Raw genomic sequence first — 25,715 nt, forward strand, 5'->3', positions numbered from 1 at the left:
TTCTGTTTTGTTTCCTCAGTGTTTCACTTTTAAATTAAACTTATTTATTCATTAACATGTTATTGATATTGTGCTTTTTTGTCACTCACCTTTGGAAGCAAAGACTCCTCTCCAGTGATCCTTTGAGATGAAATAAAGGTTGATGATGCACACTGACAGTTTAAGGGCTCTCTGGTGTGATGTCAGAGGTAACAGTGTTGCCCTCTGGGAAATCAGGGAGTTGAGAGGAGAGAGGTTGATGAATGTGCGGGGTTTGTCCAGAAAACGCCTCTATGTGAAGTCAAAGATGATCAGTTTCAATTCTAATGATGACTGTAGCAGACATTTAAAAACCAGCTGAGCCTTGCTATCTTTAAAACTGGAAAAAGCAGAGAGGAAGCCATTACTCTGTAATGACACTGAAACACTGCACATACAGAGTGATATGTCTAGTTTTACATGGAGGATGTCACAGATTCTATCACATCACTCGTCTACCCACTTGAACACACTCATCCCCTGACTGTCCGTCTCATTAAACCCTCACATGTCACTGCCTCTGTCAGAAAGTGAGTGCGAACAGCCTCTGTGCTGCTCCTCAGCAGCTCTCTACCTATTAATTCTCCATCTACACTCTGTTATCAGGCTCTCCAGTCTTCATTCCAACTGCCCTCCATTCAGGAAGTGGGACAAAGGAATTTTTTTGTGCTGGCCACTGTGATTCATTGCTGAGAGACACACACACACACACACACACACACACACACACACACAGTTGGTTTAGCCTTTATAACTTAGCTCATTATTTATGGCTGAGTGAGCCGTTTAAACATGACAACCAGTAGTCTGACTCACAAGGCTGCTGGAGGAGTCAGGTGGAAGCGAAGGAGAAACAAAGACCTTCCCTGAATTAGCACTTGTGACCTTTTCTGTGGGTTTTGGTTAATTTCGAAGATTTAAGGAGTTGGAATGGACAGCCGAGGGCACATGCGCTGTAAAGTATGCTTTATTTTAGGTTTAAAACTCCTTCTTCAGAGCTTGTTTCAACAAAAAATGTATCTGGTGGATAAATCCCTCCAAAACAGTGTAGTTTTAACTTTATGAATTTGCACCTTTTCTGTATGCTTTAGTACATTAAAGTTTATCTTAAACTAGAAAAGAGATAATCAAAGTATGTTAAGTTCTATGAGGCCCTTTTATATAAAGTAATCCATTAAATCATACGTTAAGAAAAACTTAAAATAGTGCTTCTTTGAAAATCTGACTGATTTTGTTGTAATTGGTGGTTCGGCGCCACATGATAAACACTAACTACTGGAGCTCATAATTTACTATTTGCTCAGTTTTCCATCTCTTCTTTCCTACCAGTGGGTCCGTCTCACCTGAGCTCCACAGACAGGGGAGCCGCAGCAGCACCTGGACGCGTCACAGAGTTTGGCGAGAAAGAGGCGGAGCCTTTACGCGCCACGAGAGGAGCGCGGCGGCAGCGGCAGCGTGTGTGTCCGCTGGATGCAGTCAGTCAGTCTGTGGTGGAGTCTCACAGGTTCCAGGAGCGCAACGAACTCGCGTTTAACTGCTGGAAAACAGCAAAAGTCGGATTGAGAAAAAGGTTTGATTACTTTTTTCTGAGCGTTTTTTAACGGAGAAGCAAAGAAAAAAATCCACAGCGATCACTTTGGACTTGATGAGAAAGTCAAGAAGTCCCGCTCTTGGAGAGACCAGTGGAATATGATTTGAATCAAAGGAGTGTACAGCACTGTTGCTCGCTAACAGGTGAGTGTATGATCCAGAAATGTTCTCCCAGTTTCCTGTCTTTGCTCTTATTTATTTGGACTCGAACTGTATTTTCATGCGTAAAAGCGCAGAGATCCCGACGCTAAAACTCCTCACTCTCTCCTCTCCTCTCCTCCTCTCCTCCTCCTCCTCCTCCTCTGGATATCACAGCCTGTTTTGAAATGTTTTTTCTGGCTCCTAACACCATTTCACCAACTTCCCATTTGTGTTTTCTGAGACCTTTCGCCATGAGTCACTTTCCTCTCAAAATGAAAATATTTTCACTGTTTTCCGCCGCCTTTTGTCCTTTAAAAACACAGCCGTGCGACGAGGCTGTAAATTTATTGTGTTTGGTGCAGGTGCGCGATAATGTGCACACTATTACTCATAATTTTAGACCAAAAACAAGACGATACTCATCTCACCAGAGCCTTAAGAAAAAGAATATTGCCTCTAATACTGTGTTATATTCCATAACAGAAACTTAACATGTGTTTTGGGTTGTAAATCTTTCCTCCTTTTTATCTTTATTTTCTACTATATCATGTTTATCCCCCTAGAGTGCTGCCTCAGTCTCTTGTCGTTGTCTTTGGCACTCATTAGTAATATTTTCTGCTCTCAACTTTCATAGGAGTTTGCCTACAAACACCTGTTGGCTCTGTCTGCCTGTAAATCTTCTCCCTGAGAAACTGATTGCATGAAAAATAGCTTAATCCCTCAGACTTCTAAAAAAAAACAAATGAGTAAGACATCAGTCTTAAATCACTCAAAATATGCACACAATCTCAGTGAGTTTATTCGTCACTGTGGGCATGTTATTGCCGTGTTTTGGTTTACATCTGGAGATCCTGTTAAAACCACATCCAGACAGGGAGCATGCAAATGCACATTTTGCAAATTCTCTGGTGTTGCTCTCCCTCCCTCCACTAAAAGCATCTCCCAGAGGACTACCATTTAGTAGCTGAGGTTATTTATCATTTTGCACGACGGTCCCCCTCGCCTTCTCCCTCCACCCTCTTTTGTTTTAATTGAGTTTATCTCCGCTCCCTTGGGGCCCCTGCTGTCTAAACTTAGGCTCGTGGTTGCGCTGCCCTGCAGAGCGGCCCGCTCTCTGGGTAATTCACCGCTTTGCCTCTCGCTGTGGTCACTCGGGAACGGAGCTGAGCGCCACAGAAGTGCTCACCCAGGTCCCACTGCTGGCCTGTTGAGGGTCAGTGCAGTCAGATGTTGAAGTGCTGATGATCAGGAGGCTGATATTAAAGCTTTGTGTCACCATAAAGCCTCCAGTCACTTCAGTATGAATGGTTTCACTGCTTGTGGTGAAGTGAGTAAACCGTGGTTTTATCCCCTGACACAGTTCTGTTTATGAGTCTGAAAAGGGATTTCGATGTCCCTCTTGTTTCTCCTCAGTGGTCCCTATTCAGCACAGCTTGCGCCTTTTTCCACACATTCACACTTCAGACAATTGAGGCCACCTATTCTAAGATATGATGAATGTTTTGAGTTTTTTCTGTTGGAACATTTTACTAACTCATTTGTCACGTCTCTTATTTCTGGAACAGGATGAATCTTCACTCGTTTCATGCCGCCATGCTGCTGTGGGTCTTGTGCCCCAGTGTGCAAGGCCAGTGTGATAAATCACCGGAGACCAACAAACTCATCCCCTCAGTCACCTACGAGCTCCCAACGTTCACTGCAGACTTCCCAATCCAGAACATGGTGATGCTGGATGGGATCATCTACGTCGGGGCTGTAAACAGAATCTACGCCCTGGCCCCGAACCTCACGAAGCTGTCAGAGTACCACACGGGGCCGCTGTTTGCCAACCAGACTTGCGGCCACAAACCGACCAACACGAGCAGCGGTGGCAGGGTGGACAACCACAACATCGCCTTGGTGGTGGAGAACATTTACGACAAGGGGTTGTACAGCTGTGGCTCGGCAGACAATGGTGTTTGCCGCCGTCACGTCCTGGATGACGGCATTAGCCCAAAAACCGTAGACGAAGATGTCTACTGCTTCACCGACACGGCGAGGCAAGGCAAGGGTCAACCTATCGACTCGGATGTTGTGGTCAGCCCTTCAGGCTCCCAGGTTCTCAATGTGGAGAGCAACGTCATCAAGTTCTTTGTTGGGAACTCTGAGATCCCAGGCTTCGGAAACATAACAGGCAGTGCCACAAATCCCCATACCATTTCTCTGCGGAAGATGAAGACAAGCCAGAACGGCTTCACCTTCTTCTCCAGCCACTCACACATGGATCTGATTCCACCCCTACGTGGAAACTACTACCTGCGATACGTTTACTCCTTCCACAGTGGACCATTCACCTACTTCCTCACAGTGCAGCGGGTGAGCAAAGACTCCCAGGCCTACCACACCCGCATAGTCCGTATGTGCTCCTCGGACCTTGTCATCCGCCGTTACATCGAGATGCCCCTTGAGTGCATCAGCACCGATAAACGGCGACGACGCTCCACGGAAGAGGTGAAGGTATTCAACATCCTCCAGGCGGCCCACATCGCCAAGGTGGGCAGTGACGTTGTACTGCAGAAGCAGCTGAAAGTGGAGGAAGGCGATGACGTGCTGTTCGCCGCCTTCGCCAAGGGAAAGCCGAACTCTCCGGAGCCGACCCCGAACTCGGCCGTCTGCATCATGTCCCTGAAACACATCAACAACATGTTCAAGATGTACATGCAGAAGTGCAACACGGTAGACCCGTATCACTTCACTGGATCAGTCAAGAAGTCCTGCTACAATGTGGTAAGAGCTGGGAGGGGGCAGGGTGTCTGTGGGTGGGGAAGCCATTGAACTCCTACTTTGCATTTGTATTTTTTTGGAGGGAAATGCAAATTCTGCACTTTTCTCAACTGTCGAAAAAAGCACAATGACTTTTTAAACCCACAACTTTACTTAGGAAAGATGGAAATAAGACATTTGTCCTGCAAGTGTCTTCTTTCCAGCTCAAGTCTGATAGATTTTCACCAATTGTTTTGCAAAAACAACTACATTTCTTGAAAAGAAAAAGGGAGGAGATTGGTTTACACACTGATAAGTTCCTGGCTTGTTCTCTTAATTAAAACTTAAATGAATTAAGCCCTATATCTATTCAGTTTTAATTTATGATGTTTGAGGCTGAATAAACTTGGGAGGCTGCATTTATGTGTGATGGCAACCTCTACAACGGCTACTGCTGTATTAGGATGCAAAATGTGACACTTTTTATTACTGAACAGAGCAATTTTTTGAACTACGATGGATTTGACATGGTCTGTCTGCATAAAATAAGTCTCTAATCAGTCATCTCCTGTACATGCATGACTTGGTTTTTTATCTGTAAGAGTTATAGATCTTGGCTGTTTACTTGCTGCAGGCAGGTTGGCTTGTTGGCTGGAGAGAATGTCTCAGTAACTGGGTGGTCTCAGGTTCAGGCAGCCAGTGTGTCTACTGGATTTCTGTCCTTGTGTCACTGTGTTCAAGTGTCCTTGAGCAACACGCTGAAGCATGACCTGCTCCTGACCTCTGACCCCTCTGGTTAAGAGCTTACATGCAAGTCTTAGTGGAGACACAAATTTCTGATTAGTGTGTCTGATATGACGTTTTTATGGATTGATTACAGGAAAGTAGCACATTTTTCACTGTTCTGGCTCTGTGCTGCAGCATGTTGGATTTGAAATGAAACAATGACTGTGAGGTTAAAGAGTAGACTCTGAGCTTTAGTTTTTCTGTTTACACCCATATTTGGTGTGGGACTCATAGCCAAGTATCAGGACAGTGATCCTTAACACACTGGGGGAAAAAACAGTGGAGACATCTCTGATTAGATCGGTCACCTGACCTCAGTTGATCATGGTGTGTGTTACTTGTTGAATACTGAGGGCAAAAAGTCAGTTAAACAGGCAAAAAGTGAGGATGATTGAACTACAGGCCTGGCAGAGCACGACCAGGAAGTATTCCAAGTGCCTGCTGATGTTTTTGGGCTGGAGACTTCAGGCAATTGTTTTATTTTGTCCTATATATTTTGGCCCCCCAAACTGGGCAACAATGCAAAGGTGAGGCTGTTTTCCTTACTAAAGAGAAAAATACAACTGTACGCCTTCAAGTTTCTCTCCTTCACCAAAAGAAAACGAGCTTAACTGCCTTGTAAAGTCATCGTAACACACACTTCATACAAATTCGGCAGAAACAAAATAAAACTGACCAAAACATTCTTGGTGGGTCTTCTGCTCTTCTGACAATCACCAACTTTGGGTTGGCCAAAATAAACACATAATATGCAGAGTCAGATGTTACACTTTCTGGCTCTGAAGCTGTTTTCCCTGCTGCCTCTCTGCTGTTGCTGGCCTCGTTGTGCTGCTGAGTTAACCCACTGAACAAGAGCCTGATGTTCAGTATTGGCTATCGTTCTTTGGAGGCAGACCATTAAATTAGCAAAATCAAACGACAAACTCACCCAAAATATCGCCCCAAAAACAACCACATAGAAAGTTGGCGATAACCAATATCTTCATCTAATCACCCGACCCTACGGTACCTTACGTGCTACACTTCCTTCTGATGTGGATGAAATCACTCTCAAATTAAAGCTGAAAAGCAGCAATTAAGTCGGAAACACAGTCATTCCTTTACAGTAATTGATATGCATTGTGCTGAAGTAACCACCCCCCCACCTATGCTACTGTAAGCCAATATTACCTCCCCTGTACTAACTCACCTCCAATCCATCAACACTGACTCAATCAATCAGTTGAATCACCTGATCAATAACAACATGAAGTTAACTGCCGACCGCCTGGCCAAAGGGTCCGTCAATATGTGTGCTAGTGGAGCACTCGCACCCCCCCCCCCCCTCTGACTTCATCTTTACTTAACCCTCAGCATCAGTCAGTTCTGTATATCTCCAGTCAGGCAGTGGATTACTTTAGTCTCCTGGATATATTATTCACTGAATGCTGTCAAAGGGCAAGCACATACAGGAGTAACACCAGAGTCGTGTGCAAACACCCAGCACACTTCTGAGGGAGACTTCCGTCAAAACACTGGGTGTGTGAGTTTCTATGCAGGTGATTTTTTGTATGATGAACTAGTTTGAACGCTTCACGCGTCTTCGTCAGAAAAAATTTTATTGCTGCTGTAGCTTGGTAGAAAACCACAACCATGCACCACAACGCTGTGGGTGAAAACCATATGAGAATTGGCTGTGTCAGTGTTCTTACATGTTTTATACTATGTATTATGTAAGTATGTACACTTTGTGACCCAGTTGATCATTTCGAAAACTAGGCTGCTATGTTTTTGACATTTGAACTCATTTTGTTCCATTACAGACATCCATTGGTTTCCATTCATTTTTGTATGGTAGAAACATTTACCTTAATTAAGTTGTATAATGCACATCAAGTTTGCAGTAATGTACCCTGTGAAGTTTTATTTTTTACCTCTTGTAAACACATTTATGTTTACATTCACTGTTAAAAGTACAATATGTAAGAACTGGGCACCACCTGAATTCATACTCCAAACAAGTAAGCGGTAGCATATCACAAGAGTAACTGCTAACTGCTGCTAACTGTAGCTAGTTAGCTCAGTTAGATGTACAGCTAGTGGTCCCTTACCAGCTGACTCTGCCTGAGTTTTACTATCAGACTATCACCTCTTGAGGTACAAAGTGGTATTATACAGGACAGGCCGGGGCTAGCTGGTTAGCATGCTAACCTCAGAAGACACAGCATAAATGTGTTTGACATAACGCCAACACTTGTTTCTTCACACTCTGTTAATTATTTAAGTTAAATCTTGAATGTTTTAAACTAAAATGTGTACATATTGAACCTTTAATCATATTTGTGTGTGTCCTTGCAGCCAAACACACAAACTAAATTCATTTTCTTCCTCATGAAACATTTGCAAAGCCAATTTTTGATCTACTGTTCATTTTTTTTTATATCGATGTTTATATCCTTTTTTGACTTCTCCTTACCTGCTTTTTTACACATTCCTTCATTTCTTGGGGTGTAACAACCACTTAATGTCCATAAGTGGAGTAGCATCACCTGTCTCCTCATGTGGTCACTTGTTCAGATACAAAATAAATGTGCCCTGAAATATTGCTCCATAGCACCCCAGGTGGTCAAAATATCCAGAGAATACCTTTAACAAAAGTGGTAACAAAATGAATGCAGATCTGTTCACAATGATGTTGATGGATAATGGATTACACACCAAGTTTCATGCTATACAGAAAATAATGGGAAAAAAATGGTTGCACAGAAGGATAAAAATAATCTAAAACTGTAAAGTGCACATTTCAGAACAGTTGGCAAAAGAGTAAAGAAAACATGATTTGTTGTTAAGGAGTTATAACTTTTAAATCAAGCTGCCTGGTCCTTAAAGTTCAGTTCTGTCTGTAGTGATTTTAAAGACACAAGCTGCAGTGAAGAGATCAGACACACACACACATGAGGAGTGACATGTGGTTAAGTTAAAACAGATTTAAACCAGCTTTGCAGATACATGCAAATACATTGTGGGTGGGTGTTTGGGTACATCGGCACGGCCCTGACAGCCATCAGTGGTGAAGATCCACCGGGGAAAGTGAGGAATGCTGGGCGCTGGGGGGTTCGGGGGCAGCGCATATCTGACTCTCAGCGAGCCGTGATGAATGGCTCGGGGATAACAGGGCATCAGCAGCTGGGCGGAAGATGATCCCCTGACCCGCTGTGGCAGCCGGCTACGCTGGCAAGGCCTCTTCCCTTCTCCCCCCCGACCCCCACCTGTTACCAGCACCTGTGGGAAAGTGGAAGTGTAACACCAAAGAGCCTCTTTATCTGGGACCAATGTTTTCATGGGTGATCATCATTGGGTATGATCTTTCTGAGGCATCATATCTCGATCACATAAGTCTTTCATTATTTTTCTCTGGTTCTGAGTTGAGTTTAGTTTATTTTTTTGTCATGGACACAACAGTAACACTGGTGTTGCAATCATGCACAAGCCCCAGATGCACTGAGTGTTTATAACAATGCTAATTTACAACACCTGTCCACGGGAGGCTATTAAAAGTTAGATATGCAGAGGCTGTGTCCTTGCTGCAGCGGCCCAGGGCTTGAGTCCGACCTGTGGCCCTTTGCTGCATGTCACTCCCCCTCTCTCTTCCCCTGTTTCCTGTCACTCTTCAGCTGTTCTATAAATAAAGCCAAGAAAAGGCCTAAAAAAAAACCCTAAAAAAACAAAAACAAATATAGTACGAGCCAGCAAAAAGGACTGCTAGCTTTGTTGCACGGCTAACTAAGTTTACTACCATACAGTGGGTACATTTAGCGGCAGTTAGCAATCACTTTGGAAAGGCAGCTACCCGTTTAAGTCCATCAAGAAACTCCATGAATCACCTCGTCACTGTAACTGGCCTCCATCCCCGGTCTGGAGGTGTTCATTGGGAGGCTGCCGGTTAGATCACATGATCATGTGATCTCACGCATCACATGAGACGGATGTGGAGCTTGTGCCAAAAAAGAACTGTCTTCAATGCAGAGGTTGTGTTTCAATGATGCAAATGGAGAAGTTCAGATAAATTAAAATTATTTCTAGTCTAGCTGTAGTCTACAGCGCAATTCAGAACTGTGTCACTCGAGTGTCTTTGGCGAACAGCTGTGAGTTGTGTAACCATTTTTGTGGAAAAGTCAGAAGTCTTCCACAGCTACGAACTGATAACTGAGCCTGTCGAGCATCTGTGCACAGGATCAAAGCAAAAATCAACCTGTTACAAATCAAACAACTAATGCCTCGTGCCTCTCCTTCTTCAAACTCTTTAATAAGAGCTGTATTGTACCCGGTGACAGAGGCTGAGAAAACCTTTCTTTCCTGAAACCCCAAACAGTAATTGTCTGTCTCTACCTCTTGACAGTGACTGTCGGTATGAAAACGTCTGTTTTGATCACTGAGTGAGTCTACTATTCTTTTATAAGACATTCTTTCCCCTTGACTCACTTGATTACGGGGTCGACGTGAGGCATGATGACATCAGTTTTGCTTGGGGTACAGGAGCATCTCTGCTGTGTAATTATCATAGGATCGTTCTGTTTCGAACTCTGCATAGTTCTCTGTGTAGTTATGTCAGCAAACAATATGATTTAAAAGTTGAAATTATGCTGACTTCATTCTTTTCGCAGCTGCAATACTGTCCTCGCTCTTTGATCCCTTTTTAGTTCCCCCAACTCATACACACACACACACACACACACACACACTCAGAAGCGGAGTATTGCCTTTTTTTCTCTGCAGGCCTCAGCAGAGACAAATGGCACAAAAATCTGCTGTTTCAAAATGTGTTTGAGCTTGAGCCTCCAAACACGCAGACGCAGCAGGTCAAGTGCTGAATCGCTGCAGCCAAAAGAGCTTTTATCTCAGTGCGACTGAAGCCGTTTTTTCCAACTTCTCTTTTATTGCTGACAGTCTCACTCGAATCCTCTCCTCCCTAGCTGCCAGGTTAGGAAACCAGCTCTAATGACAACAAACCATTGAACAAATGCCCATCTGACACTCGTGCTCCGAACCTGGAGTTGAGTGATCTAATCATAGCGCTGCTTAATTTATTTATGACTTGTATTCAGTGGCATATGGCAGGTAGACTCTCTGTTATCATGAGCTTTAGGGCAGATAAGCGTAGCCCATAAATTCATAAAAGGTGTAAACACTCGGAGGAGGCACAGGAGGTTATTTTTGCAGTTCGCTCCGCCAAACTGTGTGTTTCCTGTGGAAAACTCCCAGTAGGGATCTGGATGAGTTTGAAAGCTCGGTGTAAGAGCATGTTTGAAGTTTTTAAGTGGTGGTTGTCAGCTCAGACGTACCTCTTAACTCCAGTTTAGGCAGCAACATATGATAAATGCTGTAATGACGACTGGCTCTCTTTTCGGCTGTCGACGTGATGGATCGGATCTGTTGTTCTTACTGTTTCTGTCTCCAGGCTGAACTCAGTAACATGAGGAAACTGAGGAAATAATTACTATTCTTCATCATGAGACGTTGAGTATAACTACTGATTACTGTGCTTTAGTACATTTTTTGATTATGCTACCTTTGTAGATGTAGTTATGAATACAACAGTAGTTTCTTTCACAAATGCCTCAGTTGTTGATTTGAGCAGAAGGAGAGCTGATATTAAACAGTTGAACTGATTGCGAGTCCATTCTTTTATTTGCAAAGGCCAAACGGATATGAGTAACCACTTATCTTGGCGCACGCGTTAAATACAAACAAGGTTTTGAGCCAGTAGGATACTTTTAAAGGAACAATTCCCTCGTGCAGATGGAAAGTCGGGCGATGTTTTGTAGTCCACAATTTCTGGAGCGTCACAGTAAAACAGCGTTGCACCATTCTCCTACACAACTGAAGAAGATGGGGACTTGTTTTAAAAGTTAAAAAAACAACCCCAAATATTTTTTAAGAAACATGAATTGGCTCTAAACAGCTTGTCTGGCGCAAACCAAGCTTAAGGAAAGCCCCAAGATCCCAAATTGATTAGAAAAGATTTTGTTTACACCCTTCTTTAAGCTGAAATCATCACTGAAGTTGCTAGCATTAGCACAACCCCACCAGAAGTGGATGCACAAGCTCAACCAGGTCTGGAAGTTGCAATTAATGTCTCTCAAATCACTTTGGCATCTCAGGGCTTGCGGAGACATGCATTACACTGGATGAGCTGTATAGAGCCATTTTTTTGTATAATCCTGTTGTTCCTGTTGTTTGAAACCTTATCTACTACTCATCTATCTAATTACGTTATGTTGGAGAATGTTGCAACAGTGTTTTGCTGTGAAGCTCCAGAAATGTTTCGTGGACTAAGAAACTTCACCTGACTTTCAATCGGCATGGGGATGAGGAGATAATGATTGGATTTTATTTTTGGGTGAATTTTTCCTTTAACCAAAATTTTCCCCAAGCATTTATGCCAAAATGTAATCTTGAGATGCATTTCAGTAGCTCTCCTCTCCACCTCTTATATCAAAAGCACTCTTTAAGCTTCCTCCGACCCCCACAATGTGCTGTTGCCTGACAGTATCGCTTTAAAAAAGCCCATTTTGCTGGGTAATGTAGTGTGCAGAGCCATGGCAGGGACTTGGAGCATCCCCAACATGCCTGACTGACACCCATTCCCATAAGTCTATTGAGGAAGCAGGAACATTTGAGACTAAAAATAAAGAAGCGCCACGGGTCAAAATTATCATCAGATTACTATTGATTCGAGAAAACCCACCAAATGCTGATTGCTTTTAAATTGAATCTTTGCCCTGATTGATTATAGAGCTTGTAATATAATTCCAGCTGGGAGAGACGCTTTTGACCGACAGTCATTTTAATTAGCCCGCCTGTTTTAATGAACACGCTTTAAACGCTGCCTTAAAAAAAAAACCCGCAGCAGCACATCGATTTTATGTTGCTCTGTTTAGGAATTCCTTCTAATTTCTGATTATGAAGTAGAATAAAGATCCAGCTATGTGACTTCCAAGATATATTTGGCTTTGACAATTAGTTATTTGGTCACTAGATAAGATTTCAATTTATTTGCACATAAGAAACTCACATACAGCACTGAGTAAAGAAACGTAGAGATGAGCATGCAGCAGAGGTTTTGATAATTACGGGTCATTGCCAGGACAATAAAGACTTTGTGCTTCGTAATGACAAGATGTACAGCGCGCACATGCAACTCTTAAACAACAAGGAGCTCACGGAGTCTGTAGTTATGTTATAAATCTATAAAAGCCACAGCTGGTGGCTTCTTGGAGGTCTAGTGGGGAATTAAGTATGTCCAAATACTGTCTACTGTTTTCATTTAACTTGTTATTATGTGTCATCATGTACTACAACCACTTGATATATATAGAAGAGTGAGTACGCCTTGCATGTCTGTCAGCCCTTTTCCTGAGGTTGCTCCTGTTTTTACAATTTAGGTTTTTTGTTTTGTGTAGATTTACATTATTCAAATTGAGGCTCTTAAGGAAAGTATGTGTCTTATGTACTGTACATAGGGCAACATAAATAAAATTGACTACCTAAATATATGAGAATGATACTAGAAATAGAAAAAATGGCCAGATTATTGACGTGAGACTCAGGTTTAAAAAAATACTTCCCTCTGGAAAGTGCAAAAAACTGGGCTGTCTAGGCAGTAGAAAGGTCTTCCCTGTTACTCAAAAGGTAGAAAACCTACAACAACCAGAACGCACTGCACCAGACCAATAAACACTCCCGCTGATGGGTGAAGCACTGCGAGTTAGAGATGCTTTGATTTTGGCTCATCGTCCGTGTTAAAACAAAAGACAGTACGGCAGCCAGCTGGTAACAAACACTGTGGTATTCCAACTAAACACTTCCATAAAATATGTTTTTAAAAACATTTTTGGTGAGAAATAGACATGGAACAGGACCACGGGTCATATTTGATCAGCACTGCCTTTACAGTTTTTTACTGTGTGATCTGAGTTTAGTGAGATGACAGCTCGATCCAAGAGACAGAGAGAGAAGGTGGGCTTTCTCTCTTGATCCTGTAATCTTTATGTTCGTGGAAGTGCAGCAGTACAGTACCACCAGATGACGTGTTTATACTTGATTTTCAAACCTTAAAGACCTTGAAACTCAACTTGGAATTGACCCAAAAGCATCTCCGGAAATAGCTGCATTACTTTCCAACTTTAGATTTCGGTGAAATAATTCATATTGCACTTTTCAAAACATTATTCAGAACAGACAAGAGGAAGAAACATCAGCGTAAGAAAAGCACAAAACTACAAAATACATCATATCAAGAAAATACTGCAGGGGAACATTTAACAAACTCTTCAGCCCTATATGCCTCTAATCTGTATTTAACTTTTGTGCTTTGACATGAAGCTGACATATAAAATGTACCATTTACTCTCTCAGACATGTATGAGTTTGCATCAGTTGCCTTACAGCTAAAACACACGCACACCGCATCTGTCAAAGCTTTAAAATCTCCTGCTGTAAGAACTGAAATTACTGATCAATCAGTCATCGGTTCAAGTGTCCCTGATATTTCATGCATTCCGCGTTGTTTTCCAGCGACAGATGATCAGACCTGCAGCAGCCTGACAATAGAAGGACTTAATACTGCCAATCTCTCAGTAATGCTGCTGATTCAATGGGTTCTGCTGTGGATGTCCCTGTTTTTAGCCCCACATGCCCGAGCCTGCTCATGCCCTCACTAAGCTGGTATTTGTTCGCTCAAATTCTCCCTCCGCATGAACCAGATGTACAGAACAGGAGGCTTTATTGGAGCTGGCACACATAACAGCAACGTCACCATCATCTAAATATTCTGGACCTGCCGCAAAACATATCGCACTCCAGAAAAGATGCATGGGATGAATAATGAGATGTTCATGTTGTTCTTTGACCTTTTAATCTTATTTTTGAAAATCTGTCATCAACATGTTGTCCTCAAGTACTTTGACTTTATTTATAAAGCACAAAACTCGCAGTATGTAAACATTTAGCACGATTGGCAGCCAGACATCGCATGACTAATCACTCTAAATCTACTGTTTTTTTTAACTCACTACGGTGGATTAAGCTCTCAAACTATTTTCCATTTCACTTCCAGAGCAGACAGACATGCAATGGGTGGCGCATCTGCAGAGCAGACAGAAGAAGATTAACAGTAAACATAATTATAATATCTAGTAATGAAAGAAAAGAGACTGAATCAGAGAGAAAACCCCCCAAAATTCACAAACTTTGTCACATATGAACTCAACACTTTGAGAAAAAGTTCAAAATCTTGCCCGATGTGGAATCGTGCTCAGTTGTTTTGATTTGTATGATGAGGGGAAATGATCCGTCAGATTTTATGTCTGTTTCATATCACAGGAAACATCAAGTCAGCTTTATGTTTATTGCCCAATACCACAGATCAAAACTTTGCCTCGAGGAGGTTAACAATCTGCACAACACTCCAGCTAATTCTTCCTGAGGTAGGATGAACATAAACATATAAACTCTGAAAATTAGCAAAGAGCCACCACTGCCCTATCCGAGGTTTTTCACCACATATGTCACAGATTACGTACCACATGCCCGAGCCTGCCCATGCCATCGCTGAGCAGGGTGCAGAACCCAGCGGTGCTCTTAGCAAGCGGGCGGGCCTCCAACAGTGTACAGGCATCGACAAAAGACTGAAAATACTACGTTCTTGTTCTGTCCTGTCCTTTGCATTTCACCGCCCGCAAGTCTCCGTTTTGATATGGAAGACCGCATGTGAGTGTTTGTAATGAGAGTGAGATTAGATGTGCTGTAGTTTGCGTCTGTGTCATAACACACACTTTCACACAGATCTTCACATGTGTGCACGCAGGAGCAGCAGCAGCAGCAGCAGCAGAGTTTGTTGCTGATGGATCAGGGTTTTTGTGTCAGATCATCTGGCCACTGACACATTTAAAATTGATAAACAAAAAGACATCGATCACAGCAAAATAATCGGTGTGATCGATGTCACCCTAACCCTAACCCAACCCTAACCCTCAGCTAGAAATGTTCACAGCTGAGGTCATGGTATAAAGTTTTATTTATGTTACTGTATGTTGAGTCACGTTTGCCAACTTCCTTCCTCACTCTCTGACTCTCATCGGGAAGTCATGGTGACAGACCGTTGCCTTGAGTAAAATGACATATTTCTCTGTGTGCACATTGTCAGAAACATGCAAAATAATTACAGTACACAACTCAACAAAATATGCAACAAAGGTCTAGTCATTTTTAGACTTTTTTATTTTTTAGACCTAAAACAATCATTTCACTGTGGAAAAAAGCAACAAAAGAAGTCAAAAAAACAAGATACTAATACAGTAACTGGCAGCTTTCAGTGCAACCGTCACTCATATCAGTGAGTGCAAAACAAGTTCAGGCTGTTATGAGCTACTTTTTCTATGTTACAACATCATGGAAAATGGTCCTGCCCCATCACACTCTGACTGGCCATGTGAAGATGTTTTTCCAGTGAGAGCCGGCAGCTGTGTGTGCCCGCTGCCCCTCCACCCTCAGGTGGGCCGTTGCGTCACCTGGCAGCCATGTCCAGGCAGGTTCCTCTGCATGAGGAGAAACTTGGTCAGCGCCCACCTCCGGCTGCACAGAACACGTACTTGTATCCAATTTCAGGTACAAAACAAAAGTTTATCCTTGAAATGACCCTCCCTTGAAGTTGTGCCAATGTTGATTTGTGCTCCAATGAATCGTTACTCCGCATTGATTTTGTTACCAATGATCACCTCACAGACTACCAGATTTCATAATCTTTGAAAGTAGAAGATAAAACTATCAGGCATGAGTTGCAGCAACTTTATTTCAACACTCAGTCCGCAGTAAATCAATGTGAGCCTGTTCATGTCTGCTGGTATTTCCTGCACGATTTTCTACACGATTTCACATCCACTCAATGTCAGTGTTTAGTTTTCAATCCGCAGAGTTAATGATCAGCCCAGGAGTTTGGTTTCTTGTTTTGCTGGAAAGCTGGAAGTGTGTGTAAATCCCTTTGCATGGGCTTTTGTATGCACATCTTATCTTTGTTCCTTAGATAAAGAGTAGAGTAGTAAATATGCAAACCGTCAGTGCCTGCAAGCTGTCTTCCAGCAAGCAGGGTAGGAAATTACCATCGGCCATAAACTGTTAAATTTAGGCCGTGGCTGATTTTTAGTGAACTACCACTTTAGAACTGCCACTATGTCAGATAAACAACCATCATGTGTTGTTATTCTTTCTCCTCCTCTCGATTGTCACTTGTTCAGCTTCTGAAATGTGAAATTGTGCTGCTTTTCTGTGTTTCATATCGTGAATTGAGCATCTCTGGGTTTTGGAGCACTAGTGGGACGAAAGACGCAATTTTATCAACATCAAGTTAGTCATCTGAAAAGTGGTTCTTCCCTTTTTTTTTTTTTAGGATGTATGGACTAATTGATTAATCATTTGTCCAAAAAACTCTGCTGCTGAATTATCCTTCGCTGTGGTTGGCTGATGGATAAAAATGGCGATCATTATGGCTGAGTCATGTTCTCCGTCCGTTGTGTTGCAAATTAGATGTTTTCTTCAAATACTATCCTGCTGCCAGACTCATCCCTGATTGGATTTTCGTAAATGCTTTGCTTACCAGCATGAGAGCATTTGCCAGCAGTGCCAGAAGCCATTCATGATACACTTGTTCTGTGTCAAATATGGAGGAGCTTTGCTCCGCTGAGCGTATGAGTCAAGGCCCCCGAGCTATTTCCTAATCAGTGGCATGCCTCCTACTCTTCTATTTCACCACATGGTGATATCCTGCTCTCTACTGAAATGAGGCGTGTGGATGCTTATCTGTCAGCCCCCCCACTCTCTACGAAGGACCAAATGCAATCTCCTTTTCTCCTGCCGCCGTCCTGAGCAGCGGCCTCACCTCGACCCCGGATCAGTCTCATTTCCTTGGCTCGGGATCCTTCCAGCTTTGTCATGTGCTCTGTGTCTGGCCCTTTGAAACGCTCATAATCACAGAGGTCATTAGAGCAGCAAATGGTCCCGAATGAAATCTTACCTCATCTCCAAATTTCTTAAACTTCAAAACTTATAACATGGAGTGCATGAAAAAGACAATGTGTGTATTGTTTCAGTTGTAATTATAAGAGATTTTAAAGCCAGGCAGCGTCTCCAAAGTGCTTTAAGAAGAAAACAAGAACAGTAGAGAAGGAGGCACTTGTTTGGCTGATGGAGCAATTTGAGGTTCAGTGTCTTACTCAAAGACACTTTGATATACAGACAGGGGGAGCTGGGGATCAAACCACCAATTAGGGTTGCAACTAAAATGCTCATCACAATAACCCAGAGACCAAAGTGACGTATTTAAATTGCTTGCTTTGTCCAACCAACAGTCCAAAACGCAAAGACTCTGATGAATGACAAAGAAAAGCAGCAAATCAACACATTTAAGAGGAAAGAGGAGGGAATGTTTGGTATTTTTGCTTCAAAAATGACTTAAATGATTAATTGATTGTAAAAAATAGTTGGCAACAATTTTTCTTTGATCAGCTAATCAATTAATCTACTTATTGTGCAGCTCTTCTTCCAACTCCTCCAGCTGCAGTGATTAACGGAATAATGGATTAGTTGTCAACTCTTAAAAGTTTGTTTTATTTCAAATCAAATTTATTTGATTTGAGTAATTCATCAGAGAAAAGGGTCAAAATTAGCTTCCTAAATGTGAATAAATTCTGTTTTGTTGACCAAACTGATTATCTTTGGTTTGTGGACAAAACAAGACATTTTAGGATGTCATGTTGCACTGAAAATAATCATTAGTTGCAGCCTTACCACTGACATACAAACAATTTGGTTTCCCGCCCCCAGATTTAGACATAAAAAATAAAAAGTCGCCATCGTCAGCCCTATGTGCAGTCGAAGACTCGAAATCCTTAGTCAGTTCACACAAGTGACATATTTTCTCACTTCACTAGATGGGTTTTTTTCTGTGTTGTATTACTGCCAGTGGACATAATTGGAATTTGGTTTGTGGTGCATAAAAAAAATGAAACTGTGTCCTTGATTCTTGATGCTTGAGATGTCACAGGGAACATTTATTTTTGAAGGAAAGTGGTTCCAAAGACATGCTGCTTTTTGAATTTTTCAATGCCTTGGGCACCAAAAATGATGGATAGTTTAAGATTTGGACAAATACAACTAAAATCATCTAGATACCAACAGAGGTAAGTGAGAAAGTGTTTGTCATTTGGGTGAACTGACCCTTTCAGTCTGTTTTGATGATGGCAATCTTCTAAATTGGCATTGACCTGTGGCCCCCATCAACCATTTCAACATCCTGAATACACAGATATCAAGTAAACTAGCCCGGATTTCTTGCCCAAATAGAGGTGGACAACACGTCAATCCAGTGGAAGGTCTCACCTCGGATGAGGACTAATCCCCCCCATTCAATTCAACCAGTAATCCCCACACAATGCAAGCAAAGGATTGTGCCTGGATGTGTACTCAAGTAATGGAGGCAAATAGAGAAGAAATCCTCCTCCCCACCTCTCCTTCCCCACACTTGTATGGCTTTTATCACCCTGCTGCGCTCCCAAACAATGCACCACAAACAGAGAAGCTATCAAGTCAATCCCCGGGACAGTGCTGATATTGTCTCCTGCAGGCTTTGATCTTATCGTCCTCATCGGTGATCTGGACTTGAATCATACATAGGAAGGCAAGCTCACACCTGAGAGGGCTGAGCAGTTTTTCTCGGAACTGAGTGATGTGTTTTACGGTTAAAAGACTGATTTGTGTCACCAGCTGGACTCTCTCGGAAGCATGCTTTTCCTATTCCCTTTTTTTAGTTTTACGGTAGCCTACTATAGAATTAGGTTTTGTTAGGTTTGCAAGCCTGACTAAATTGTTGTTTTTATTGTTTTGGGGGAAATGATTACCAGTTTGCTTTCAGGTTGAGAAACCACTGTTATTGTTAGGTTGCATCACACACCTTTCAGCCTGCACATTCTTCAAGTCAGACATGGAACCGAGCCCTCATCGTGAAGTCAGTACACTGAGATCCTCCAGTCCTGAGCATTAAAAATTCTGGCTTCAGGCCTGGTGGCTCAGTAAGTGAGCGCAAGCAGATGCAGCAAAATTATTCAGAGCCCGATCCCTGAAGATCTTTGATATGTGTGTAAAAGTGTGTGAGAAGGAGGTTGAGCAACACTGCAAAGCCAGATGCCAACCTCCAGCAGTTTTACAAGTGTGAAAAAGTAGCACAATGAGGCATTGTTGCAGTCATGGTCAGCTCTCTGAGGACAGAGGTGATGCTGATTTGTCTTCTGTTTGCTTCGTCATGCACGCGAGAGGCTCTGAAGCACCAGATTGGCTGCCACCTGCGAGCTCTCACGACACGCAGTGAAATAGTTTATGGTGAGTTCATAAAGATCAGCTTCTATAAAAAAAAAGTCTGTTTTCTGAAGTGTTTTGATGAGGGTTTGGCTGTTTGTGTTTCCACTGGACTTCACAATTATATTTAGCTCTGTCGGTTTCCATGCAAAGCTGCTGGAATATAACAAATGCTTTTTTGGTGTCACTTGGTAAAAAGGGACAGATATGAAAGGCAGCGCAGCTGAGCAATAAAAGGTTGAATCCCTGTGAAGGACAGTTTCTTCCACGCTGCTACTTTCAGATTCCCACTCTTGCGCTGTTGCTGGCGCTCTGCAGTCGTTTGTTTTTCTTCATCTGGCTCTGATCTGAAATCCACTACGAGTACGAGCGCAGTGTTTTTGCCAGCATGACGCCTGCCAGTGATCTCATCCAGTCCAGGACCTTGCTGAGATGACGAGGCCCGCGTGTTCAGACCTAATGTTGACCCTGGCTTCGATAAGCTGCCTTGCTGCTGAGGCGCAGGCCAGTGCTGTTTACAACCTGAGGTTATCTGGCTGCTCCTCAACGGCTGCTGTTGGGCTGCAGCTCTCCAGCTGCTGTTGCCCTGCTTTTACCTCATGTACGAGCCCCCGCACTTCTCCCAGATAGAAAATTGCCTGTCAGATGTGAAAAAAATGAGAAGCAGAGAGAGCCACTTATAGTCATGAAGGCAGTATGCTTTAAATGGTAGCGAGGAGGCCTGAAGAGCTGTTTTTTTGGCAATTTCTGCTTACAGTGAAATCTTCACTGTGAAGATTCTGCCAAGTGTCTGCACCGGTGGATGGATCTGATTATTCCAGACTGCTAGGAAGAAAGAATTCTGGGAAAAAAAAGAGATTTGGCTGAATAACTTTGAAAACTGTCAGTTTGTATCTTTGAACTTGTGTGCATATACTCGCTTCAAATTGAATATCGCCCTCCTCGACATAAAGGCCCAATCATCTTGACATTTTCAGTGAAGCTGTTATGACTCTGCGCGGCAGAACAGCTGTTCTTCCAAACCCCCCTCCGACTGCAGTAATCAATGGGAGAAGGTAACGCTAAGGCTAATAAAGTCATGCCAGTAGATGATTGGTGCTAACTCTCTGAAGCAGCCTCGACGATAAATCAGCCCTCACTTGCTTTACGTTCATGTGTTTCTATAATTAAGCGCACATGTAGGAATGGCTGCTGCTTTGGACTGATCGCTCCACTTAGCTGTCACATCTGAAATTGATCTGACCCCAGAAAGACATTAATGCTCTAAAATAATGGCCTGAGAGAGTAATACGCAGGCTGAAAAAGCAAGGCATGATGTGGCGCTCATTTGCACCCTTAAAATTACCTCGTGTCATTTCTCATGTAGTTACAGTGCAGTCAGAAAGTATTTAGACAGTGTGTTGGGGGATGTTCACATCCATATTCATCCACGTTGTACCTGTAGCTCTTTTTACCCTTCGGGAATATATATATATATATGTATAAAAAGACCTCTGATACCTCCACCATTCATCTAATGTGAATGTAAACTCCTCCAAATAAAAGGTTTGACCAAAGTATACCTTCTCACGCACATACCCGTGGTGGTATCTAGCTGTCTAAATAGTTTTCGTTATACAGTATATATGTCCAGGTTTTTAGATTTCTGCCTTCTCCCAGTGCAATGGAGGTAAACAAATTACAAGCAGAGTCTTTTTGGGAATACTTTCTACCAGGAAAGGAAAGGATTGTTCTGAGTAACCTGGATGTGTTTTCCTCATTTATTGCGGTGAAGGCAGAAATATAAGAGACATATCCTATAAAACCTGGACCAATCAAACAAGAACTACCAACCTGTAGAGCAGTGGTTCCCAATCCCCAGGCCATGGACTGCCAGTGGGCTAGGGAGCATTTGCAACTGTGTCGTGAGGAAATGATATGACGATGGATACCAATTATAGGAAATATTAGGCTATTTGTGCAGTAACCACCTTAAACTTGGAGTAGTCTCTGTGATGCATCTTTCCTCATTACTCTATATCACACCCACAACAACAGGATTCTGATTTCAAAGTACGAGAGGTCATGAACACACAAGGTGTGATCAGTTCCTCATAAGCTTGTGCTCACGATCTGAGCGAGAGCAAGAGGTAGAGGAGTTAAAGATGAGTGTTTGACTTGCGTTATTACAGTTAAAAGTTCAGTCCTCCCATTCATTTTGAGTGTGGGTCGTGCGTGCAGTAGTTCTGCGGCGAAAAGTTAAAACAGAATCAACTTTTGGAGAAACACAACGTGATGTCATGTGGCCGATCAGACTGGCTGCTGGACAGTTGAAGCTATTTACACTGAATTTATTACTGAATTTATTAAATGACACTTTCAATAATGGTTTCTACTACGATACTGAACAATGGAAGTTTTGTATGTCCTCTCATGACACGTGTTAAGGCGAAGTGGATACTTTCAGAGTGGCCAAAAAAAGACACATGCACAAACATTCAGAGGTCCGCCAAAGTGCTCCAACTTTCTATGGTGTTGCTTGATGCCTCAAACAACATAACGCTGCCAGGGAATGCACCAGTAGGGAAGGAGAAATACTCTTGTTGGAGAAAGCTTGTAGCTCTTAAGTCGGGAGCTGTAAACCGAGTTGCAGGCCTAAACGATGATACTCTCCTAGTTGTGTCCTCCCAAATCACCGCAAAACACTGCATTAATCACTGCAACGCTTGATTTGGTCTATATACAGCCTAAATCTTATTTCAGTGGTGATACCCAGCGTCTGCAACTCTGTTGATATGAAAGCAGCCTACAATGAAAAGAAATGGTTGGGAAGCTGTGTATTAGGAAAAAACACAACACGAGAAAATTCAAATGGTGCTTCTGGTCATCTTAATGTAAGTTTGACCATAGAATAAGCTTACTATCCTGTGTCAGCATCCTCTGAGCAGATGTCACAAACATCGATGTGACCTCAGTCTTTAAGCAAATAAAAGTCAGGGAGAAACGTGTGAGTCCGGTGGGAACATTTTACTGTATGTTTCATGCGGAAAGTGCAAGCCAAGCATGACAAGCTGAGGTTTATATGGTGTAATGTATCTCATATGTCAGGAGTTTTTATGAAACACCTAGGATAAGAGTTAACCTAGTATTAATCATCAATGGAAAAATGACCCATCTGTTATGTAAATACGCCCGAAATTGGCCTTATTGAATAATTTTAGAAACGTTTCCATGTGAAAGATATTCTCTCCTCGTATCTCATCTCAATCTGCGAGTGTAAGAATGTATTAAGGAGCTGACCTTTCTAATTCCCTTTGATCTGCAGACTGTAACTCAAGCTACTGTGTCAGTCTGACCGAAATGTGGATTTTGCAGGGCAACTCTGGAAAGCTCATCTGAAGAATGTGCTGTCGCCTTTAAGTAGAATCAAAGAGGTTCTCAGACAGAGCAGAAATAGTGTCTTTTGGCCCCCGATCACCGAACTCAGCGGTCCATCATTCTGCACCTTGTTTAGAATTGCATAAATCCCCGAACTCCGAGAAGAAGACGAGGAAAATATGTTGAAAAGAAGCCGCTGTGTCAAGCAGTGATGAAAAATCATCCCTAATGCTGTTCTGAGAGATGATATTTTAGTCTCATATTGGAGGCAGAGGATGCAGGATCATCATTCACGCAGCCGGGTTTCATACAGTGAGGGTGATTTAGTGGCGCTGAGAGGCTGGAAGCTGCATTGTTCCTGTGTGGGAGACTGGGGAACACACACAAACATACACACACACACCAGCAGATTATTTGACTATTAGAATGGGCCGTGCATGTGTGTGTTTGTGTGTGTGTGCAGGGAGGTAAAGGAAACAGAAAAAAAAGAGAGGAAGGTGGTCAGCCAGAAGAAGAATTGAAGGGGAGTGATGTGGCAAAATTTAACTCAGGACTGTGTGGAGGACAGAGAGGAGACATCTGTTTAACATTTAACTAGATCCTTCAAATCCACGATACCATTTGACTCTAGATTTTAAGGTCAAGATTCGATTCAGTGTTCGATTTAAACATTTTTTTTTCATTGCTGACAGCTATGCTATTGTTAGACTTGTATCTGGATTTGTAAAGATCCACAGATCATTTGTTTGGGCTCTGTCGACTATCTACTATCAACTATTCTCAAATTCTTCTTTGAAAAGATAGATATTTTACAACAACAGTTTGACTTTATGAATAATAAATAATATGTACCAAAAAATGGAGATTTGAGAGTTCAACAGAAAAAAAACCCCTTTAGATTCAACAGTAAACCACAAAAGATAGGAAATACAAAGTTCCGTTTCTCAAATTTGTCCCGGGTAAACCCTCCTGCCAGGCAAATCAATAAAGGATCTCTGGCAATTTAATAAGTTCTGTTGAGTTCAGTTGAATTTCTCAGTTTATACGCTTCTCAAAGAATTGAATAAAGGATCTTTGAAACTCTAAAAGCTAATTTCAATTGATTTTCAGTTAGAATCCAAATTGCTACACCCCTACCTTTAATAATTATGTATCAGTGTCAGGGCTGAACAAGAGAATATCCCTCTGCTGTTGGTGCGTGAGAATTCCTGGTTTGTTCAAGGAAGAGATTTTGCACAGGATGTGATTTGATTGTTTGAAAAAAAAATGAAAACAATTACACCCTGATCTGTGAGCTATTTTGGATTGTTGTCTTTTGTTGTTTTTTAGTTCTTGCCCATTCTTCTGAACAAGAAATGAAGCAAAGTCAGGCGATTAAAGGGTGTTTCTTCCCTCAGAAACACTTTCCCAACACCGGCTCAAAGATTGTCTTAAAGTAAGCATGGACTCTCAAATTACATGTTGTGAGCATGAATAATGTAAAGGCTGCATTCTTTCAAAGGAGAGGATTCAATATCTCATCATGGACACATAAAATGGTTAAGGATTGGTGACTTGAATATCTTTGGTTAAAATAATGCCCCAGCCATGTTTAATTGCATATCTATGTATTTTGAGGACTCGTGGGAGAAAGTTGTTTTTTTTTCTTTTTCAGAAAAAAGTCTAAATGGATGTAACAGAGCCTGAGTTATTCCCTACAAGTATGGTTAGAATCCAAAAACACTGGATCCAGAAAGTGGATAGTTTGCACATCGTTCACGAGCGGAGCCATGACCTTTCAGTAGTTGCTACGTGCAGCCTTGAACGAGAGCAAAAGACAGTTGCGGACATGAAGGATGTCTTATGGAAACCAGTGATTTAAGAAACCTCCAGTTTGCTGCATTGCTGCACTGAGCCGGCCACACTAAGCGACATAATGATGACTGTCATTTCCAGGACGGTGTCTAGTTTGGAAAATATTCTTCTATGCTAAACGAATCCCAGATCCCATTTGAGTGTCTGTTACCTGTAGATATAACAGTCAGGAAACAGGAAGTTGACAAAATATCATTGTAAAATGTGTCCAACTTGAAAAAAAAGAGCACAGGTTTTGTTTTTTAGCCCGGTCTATTTTTGCAAAGCCAAAGGTCCAATTTTAGAATCAAGTATGTCGGGTTTGTAACAGTGTTTCAGAGACTACAGTGCGTCTGTGGAAAGTTCCCACTGTCTCATCTGAAATCTTCATCTATTAGACTAGACACTGGAGCTGAAAACAATGGTAACAACATTTTCTGCCAGTATAATCAGAACTTCATCACCAGAAACATTAAAACATGCATTAGATGTATAGATTTCTAGAAAATGTGTCCCTACAATCTTCTTTAAGTAAATGTAATTTGCTACCAGTCATTCTATATGATGTTTAATATGTCTAATTTTGCTATAATCTCCACACATTATTCTCACTCCACTTGTTTATGTGTGAGGGCCTCAGAGCCCCGCTGTAAACAAAGCTAGTCCTGCCTGGCGTCTGAGGGGGGCCACTCGAGGGCGAGGCCAGCTGCACTGTGAGCGCCAGGCTCTGTCCTCGGCTTATTGTCAGATTCTCTCCCTCCCTTAACTGTCCCTAACACCCTGACAGTCCCCTACAGCAACACACACGCACATTAACACATGGCTACATATGCTCAGCGCGACCAGCCACCTGTGTACTGTGT

General features: G+C 42.3%; 1 protein-coding gene across 1 annotated transcript in view; it reads left to right on the forward strand.

Annotated features, from left to right (window-relative positions):
• Positions 1-1,514: 1,514 nt before the first annotated feature.
• The window catches only part of met (MET proto-oncogene, receptor tyrosine kinase), a 76,037-nt gene continuing 51,836 nt past the window's right edge, over positions 1,515-25,715 (forward strand). The window contains exons 1-2 of the mRNA XM_073471280.1: positions 1,515-1,752; positions 3,315-4,515. Of these exons, the coding sequence (XP_073327381.1) occupies positions 3,316-4,515 (1,200 nt within the window). The 5' untranslated portion in view covers positions 1,515-1,752; position 3,315. The remainder of the gene's footprint in view (positions 1,753-3,314; positions 4,516-25,715) is intronic.

This window comes from Pagrus major, chromosome 8 (assembly GCF_040436345.1).
Source record: "Pagrus major chromosome 8, Pma_NU_1.0".
Lineage (NCBI taxonomy): Eukaryota > Metazoa > Chordata > Actinopteri > Spariformes > Sparidae > Pagrus > Pagrus major.